The sequence below is a fragment of the Nansenia antarctica genome, assembly GCF_963989245.1.
Source record: "Nansenia antarctica genome assembly, chromosome: 5".
Lineage (NCBI taxonomy): Eukaryota > Metazoa > Chordata > Actinopteri > Argentiniformes > Microstomatidae > Nansenia > Nansenia antarctica.
The window spans coordinates 71,537,597-71,543,619 of NC_137690.1; the positions used below are offsets into that span (position 1 = coordinate 71,537,597).

The 6,023-nt window shown below is 46.8% G+C and overlaps 1 protein-coding gene across 1 annotated transcript in view; it reads left to right on the forward strand.

Annotated features, from left to right (window-relative positions):
- Positions 1–5,228, forward strand: part of atf6b (activating transcription factor 6 beta) — a gene marked incomplete at its 5' end in the record, with an annotated part of 23,173 nt that extends 17,945 nt beyond the window's left edge. The window contains 4 exons of the mRNA XM_080530818.1: positions 1,209–1,276; positions 3,669–3,768; positions 4,204–4,288; positions 4,889–5,228. Of these exons, the coding sequence (XP_080386944.1) occupies positions 1,209–1,276; positions 3,669–3,768; positions 4,204–4,288; positions 4,889–5,208 (573 nt within the window). The 3' untranslated portion in view covers positions 5,209–5,228. The remainder of the gene's footprint in view (positions 1–1,208; positions 1,277–3,668; positions 3,769–4,203; positions 4,289–4,888) is intronic.
- Between the last annotated feature and the right edge of the window lie 795 nt (positions 5,229–6,023).

The following is a 6,023-nucleotide window of genomic DNA, read 5'->3' on the forward strand; positions in this document are numbered from 1 at the left end:
GAAAAGGTGCTGCTGATGTCGTCCACCTTTTTTTCAAAGTAGGTGACAAAGTCATCGGCGGACAGGGAGGAAGGAGGAGGGAGAGGAGGTGGATTAAGGAGTGAAGAGAAAGTGGAGAACAGTTTTCTAGGATTAGAGGCAGAAGAATGTATTTTGGAATGATAGTAGGATGCTTTAGCAGCTGATGCTGAGGAGGCGTAGTTGAAAAGGAGAGGGTGATAGAGGTTAAGGTCATCAGAAAGGCCAGTTTTTCTCCATTTCCTCTCAGCTGCTCTGAGCTCTAGTCTACAAGCATGTAGCGTTTCAGAGAGCCAGGGAGCTCGAGGAGAGGATCGAGCTGGCTTCAAGGTTAGTGGACAGAGGGTGTCGAAGGATGAGGTGAGAGCGGACAGGAGGGTTGAGGATGCCGCATCAGTGGATAGAAGGGAGAAGGATTCGACAGAGGGTAGGGAGGATAGGACAGAAGAAGAGAGGGTGATGGGGGACAGGGTACGTATGTTACGACGAGAGGGTCTTAAGTGGTTAGAGGCTGAGAGGGAAGAGGAAGTTTTGAGGGGAAGGGAGAAGGATATAAAGTGGTGATCAGAAACTGGAAGAGGGGTAACGGTAAGGTTGGAAGTGTGGGAAGATCTGGTGAAGACAAGGTCGAGCTGATTGCCTGCCTTATGAGTCGGAGGAGAGGGGGACAGGGTAAGGCCGAAGGAGAGGAGAAGGTCAAGTACTCCAGATGAGAGAAGCTTCTCAGATTGGAAATTGAAGTCACCTAGTAGTACGAGCGGAGTGCCATCATCAGGGAAGGAGCTGAGAAGGCCATCCATCTCGCCTAGGAAGTCACCGAGTTGGCCTGGGGGGCGATAGATGACAACAATGTGGAGTTTGACCGGGGAGGAGACAAAAGCAGCATGAAATTCAAAGGAGGATATAGACAAGTGTGCCAGGGGAAGGACAGTATGTGACCACTTGGGCGAGATGAGGAGTCCTGTGTCTCCCCCTCGACCAGAGGGTCTAGGGGAATGAGAAAAGGAGTAGGCGCCAGAGAGGGCTGCCGGTGTAGCTGTGTTTTCTGGTGTGATCCAGGTTTCAGTGAGAGCAAGGAAATTGAGGGCCAAAAGCTGTAAAAAAATGCATAAGCTGAGATAGCGTCAGCTTTCCGGACCGCCGGATAAGTGTTCAGTGTATGATGTGTTTTTCTGTTAACGTTTCAGCAGAAAGCCCAGCTGAGGAAGACTAACTTCTCCAGATACCTCCCCATCCAGCCCCATCGCTCTATCGAGAGGTAACCACCACTAACTAACTATCTAACTACTAACCACCAGCTAACTAACTATCTAACTACTAACCACCTGCTAACTAACTATCTAACTACTACCTCCCCATCCAGCCCCATCGCTCTATCGAGAGGTAACCACCACTAACTAACTATCTAACTACTAACCACCAGCTAACTAACTATCTAACTACTAACCATCAGCTAACTAACTACCTAACTACTACCTTCCCATCCAGCCCCATGGCTCTATAGAGAGGTAACCCTCACTAACTAACTATCTAACTACTAACCCTCACTAACTAACTATCTAACTACTAACCATCAGCTAACTAACTATCTAACTACTAACCATCAGCTAACTAACTACCTAACTACTACCTTCCCATCCAGCCCCATCTCTCTATAGAGAGGTAACCCTCACTAACTAACTATCTAACTACTAACCATCAGCTAACTAACTATCTAACTACTAACTATCAGCTAACTAACTATCTAACTACTACCTCCCCATCCAGCCCATCTCTCTATAGAGAGGTAACCACCAGCTAACTAACTATCTAACTACTAACCATCAGCTAACTAACTACTAACTACTACCTTCCCATCCAGCCCCATGGCTCTATAGAGAGGTAACCCTCACTAACTAACTATCTAACTACTAACCATCAGCTAACTAACTATCTAACTACTAACCCTCAGCTAACTAACTATCTAACTACTACCTCCCCATCCAGCCCCATCGCTCTATCGAGAGGTAACCCTCACTAACTAACTATCTAACTACTAACCCTCACTAACTAACTATCTAACTACTAACCATCAGCTAACTAACTATCTAACTACTAACCATCACTAACTAACTATCTAACTACTAACCACCAGCTAACTAACTATCTAACTACTAACCATCACTAACTAACTATCTAACTACTAACCACCAGCTAACTAACTATCTAACTACTAACCATCACTAACTAACTATCTAACTACTAACCACCACTAACTAACTATCTAACTACTAACCACCAGCTAACTAACTATCTAACTACTACCTCCCCATCCAGCCCCATCGCTCTATCGAGAGGTAACCCTCACTAACTAACTATCTAACTACTAACCCTCACTAACTAACTATCTAACTACTAACCATCAGCTAACTAACTACCTAACTACTACCTTCCCATCCAGCCCCATCGCTCTATCGAGAGGTAACCCTCACTAACTAACTATCTAACTACTGACCATCAGCTAACTAACTACCTAACTACTAACTATCAGCTAACTAACTACCTAACTACTAACCATCAGCTAACTAACTACCTAACTACTACCTTCCCATCCAGCCCCATCTCTCTATAGAGAGGTAACCCTCACTAACTAACTATCTAACTACTAACCCTCACTAACTAACTATCTAACTACTAACTATCAGCTAACTAACTATCTAACTACTAACTACTACCTTCGATTCCAGCCCCATCTCTCTATAGAGAGGTAACCCTCACTAACTAACTATCTAACTACTAACCCTCACTAACTAACTATCTAACTACTAACCATCAGCTAACTAACTATCTAACTACTAACTACTACCTTCCCATCCAGCCCCATCTCTCTATAGAGAGGTAACCTTCAGCTGCTACCAGCTGCTTCTCCACAGCAGCTCCAGTGCCTGCCAACGTTTACTAGTCTACTTGGCATTTAGAACACGCCTTATTCCAAAGCGACTTACAACAAATACATTTGACTAAGGAGGGGGAAGGGGGGGGGGGCAGGGGGGTAGAGGGGGGGAGGACTGTCTGTGGAAAATCCGTAGTCCTTGGCATCCCCCCGGCCCGCTAAGCCCCGCTGTGGAAGTCTGGGTAACGAGGAGGACGTATCTGGCAGTCCAACGTCCTTCTGATTGTTTTACTTTAACGACGTTTGACTTGGAGGTTTACTAAGTTCACATCTGGACTAGCCATTACTCTCTGTAGTGTCAAATCAAATGAAGGTTTATATTCTTCACATACGGCAGGACACAGCAGTAAAACAGTAGGGTGACGTGCTCTTAACGAGCTCCCGCTCAGCAGAGAGATGAAAACCATTTTCATTTCATTTCAAGTCTTTATTTCAACTCTGGGACCACTGAGGGAGAGCCTCATGTTGGGTGGGGCTGAGTGTATAGGATATACAGATGCATTGCAACACAATAAATACATAAACATACATAGTGCAACAATAAATAACACAATAAGAACAATAACAATAACAATAATAAATACAAAAGCAGACGCTTTTAATCCAAAGCGATTTACAATGAGAGTTTACAGGGACGGTCTCCCTGGAGTAACTGAGGGCTGAGTGTCTTACTCAAGGACTTCTTGTTGGTCTGACGTCTGTGTGTGTGTGTGTACAGTCAGCTGCAGGTGTTCCCTGGTCCTGAGGTGAGCTACAGTGACGTGCTGGACGCCATCGAGCGGCGGGAGGACACCTTCTACGTGGTCTCCTTCAGACGGGTGAGACGACCACCACCACTATTGAGGCTGTTTAACACTAGGGAAACATCTCAGCCAATCAGGATTTAACACTAGAACAGCATGCCTATCTAACTGACAGTTAACACTAGAACACCACATCACCAACTGTCAAATCTTATTTCAAATTTGAAAGTGACAGTTGGATCTAAGTGACAGTTAACACTGGAACAGCCGTGTCTATGTTACCTACTATAAGAGCCGCCTCGGGGTCAAATGACCATAGTCTTTACAATGGGGAAGCTGCTACTTACACATAACGACCACTAGTTGGCCACCTTGTAAATTAGCCTGCCTCCTACACAGAAAAACTGCAAAATAGCTTTATACTAGCTTATCCTGATGAAAATGTAAGGATACTGGGTGGTAGAACGCACATATCTGTACTGATTATTCTGCCTCCTCCTCTCTCTGCAGGACCATCTGCTGCTGCCCGCCATCAGCCACAACAAGACCACCCGCCCCAAGATGTCCCTGGTGATGCCCGCCATGTCTGTCAACGGTGAGTTTAACAACTCTTAATCTCTGTCAACGGTGAGTTTAACAACTCTTAATCTCTGTCAACGGTGAGTTTAACAACTCTTAATGTCTGTCAACGGTGAGTTTAACAACTCTTAATCTCTGTCAACGGTGAGTTTAACAACTCTTAATGTCTGTCAACGGTGAGTTTAACAACCCTTAATCTCTGTCAACGGTGAGTTGAACAACTCTTAATGTCTGTCAACAGTGAGTTTAACAACTCTTAATCTCTGTCAACGGTGAGTTTAACAACTCTTAATGTCTGTCAACGGTGAGTTTAACAACGCTTCATCTAGGTAGTTATCTTTATCTAGAGTTATCAATGGTTTGAAACTATTCAACGACTTTAACAACTAAACCCTCTCCCTCTATCCTCTCCTCCCTCTCTCCTCCCTCCCTCTCTCCCTCCCTGTCTCCCCCCTCTCCCTCTCTCTTCTCTCCCTCTCTCCTCCCTCTCTCCTCTCCTCCCTCTCTCTCCTCCCTCTCTCCTCCCTCCCTCTTTCTCCTCTCCTCTCCTCCCTCTCCCCTCCCTCTCTCCTCCCTCCCTCCCTCCCTCCCTCTCTCCTCTCCTCCTCCTCCTCAGAGAGTCTGTACAACGCGTCCCAGGGGTATGAGATGATGATGCAGGTGGACTGTGAGGTCATGGCCACCAGGATCATCCCCATCAAGTCCTCCTCCGTGCCCCCCTCCCTCCGAGACCCCCCCAACCGCCCGCCCCCGGCCCACCCCCACCACCACCACCATCACCACGGCAACCACACCTCCCTGAGGGGCCGCCACCACCCGTCCCCACGGCAACGACTCCCGCCCCCCCCCGGAGACAACAGGCAGAGTATCGCATCGTCGTCATCAGCCAGGGGGGAGGAGTCTGAATATTACATCAGCCAGGGGGGAGGAGTCTGAATATTACATCAGCCAGGGGGGCGGAGTCTGAGGGGGTAGCTAGCGGGAAGGGGTGAGGAAACAAGAAAGGGATGAGGGAGGGAGGGAGGAGGTTGAACGTGGGGAGGATGACTTAAATAAGGGCGAATGGAAACGAAACTGTCAGGGAATTCAAGAGGCTTGGCTTTGTTTTGACCTTTGACCTAACCATCTTCTGCTGCGAACCCCTAATAGTCCCTAACAGTCTCAGGGGGGTACTCCATCAATGTCACTAAAGGAAAGTCCAGGCTTATTTTTTGATTATAAGTCTCAGGAAAATAAGGCTGGATTTCTGTTCTAAATCTCACGGGATTTATCAAAGAAATAAGCCTGGGTTGTCCTTCAGTGACGTTGATGGAATACCCCCCCGGTCACCACCGCTCCACAACTTTGGCCCAACGACCCACTTCCAGAACTTACCAGCCTGTCGCCCCCCCCCCCCCCCCCCCCCCCCTTACAGCCTCCACCACGTCAAAGCTGTTTTTTTTGCCACTGGGTTGCATGATCGACCAACTAAATGATTTCTTAATAATATATATATTTTTTATTTTGTTTAAATCTGGCCAAACATAGACCTAGCAGATCACCACACATTACAGCATTATATTTAAAATCACTGAAATATACATGCCGCTAGTGAGGGGGTGGGATGCGCAGGCGTTTCATGTTAGGGAAGATTTTTTCTGTCGACTTCCTGTTTGTAAATTTGTGTCGGTGCGCCAGAAGGAAAAGCAGGTCGCACGCAGAATCGGTTAGTTCGTGTTTTTGTTTGTTTATTCCGGAATGTGTCTGGATTC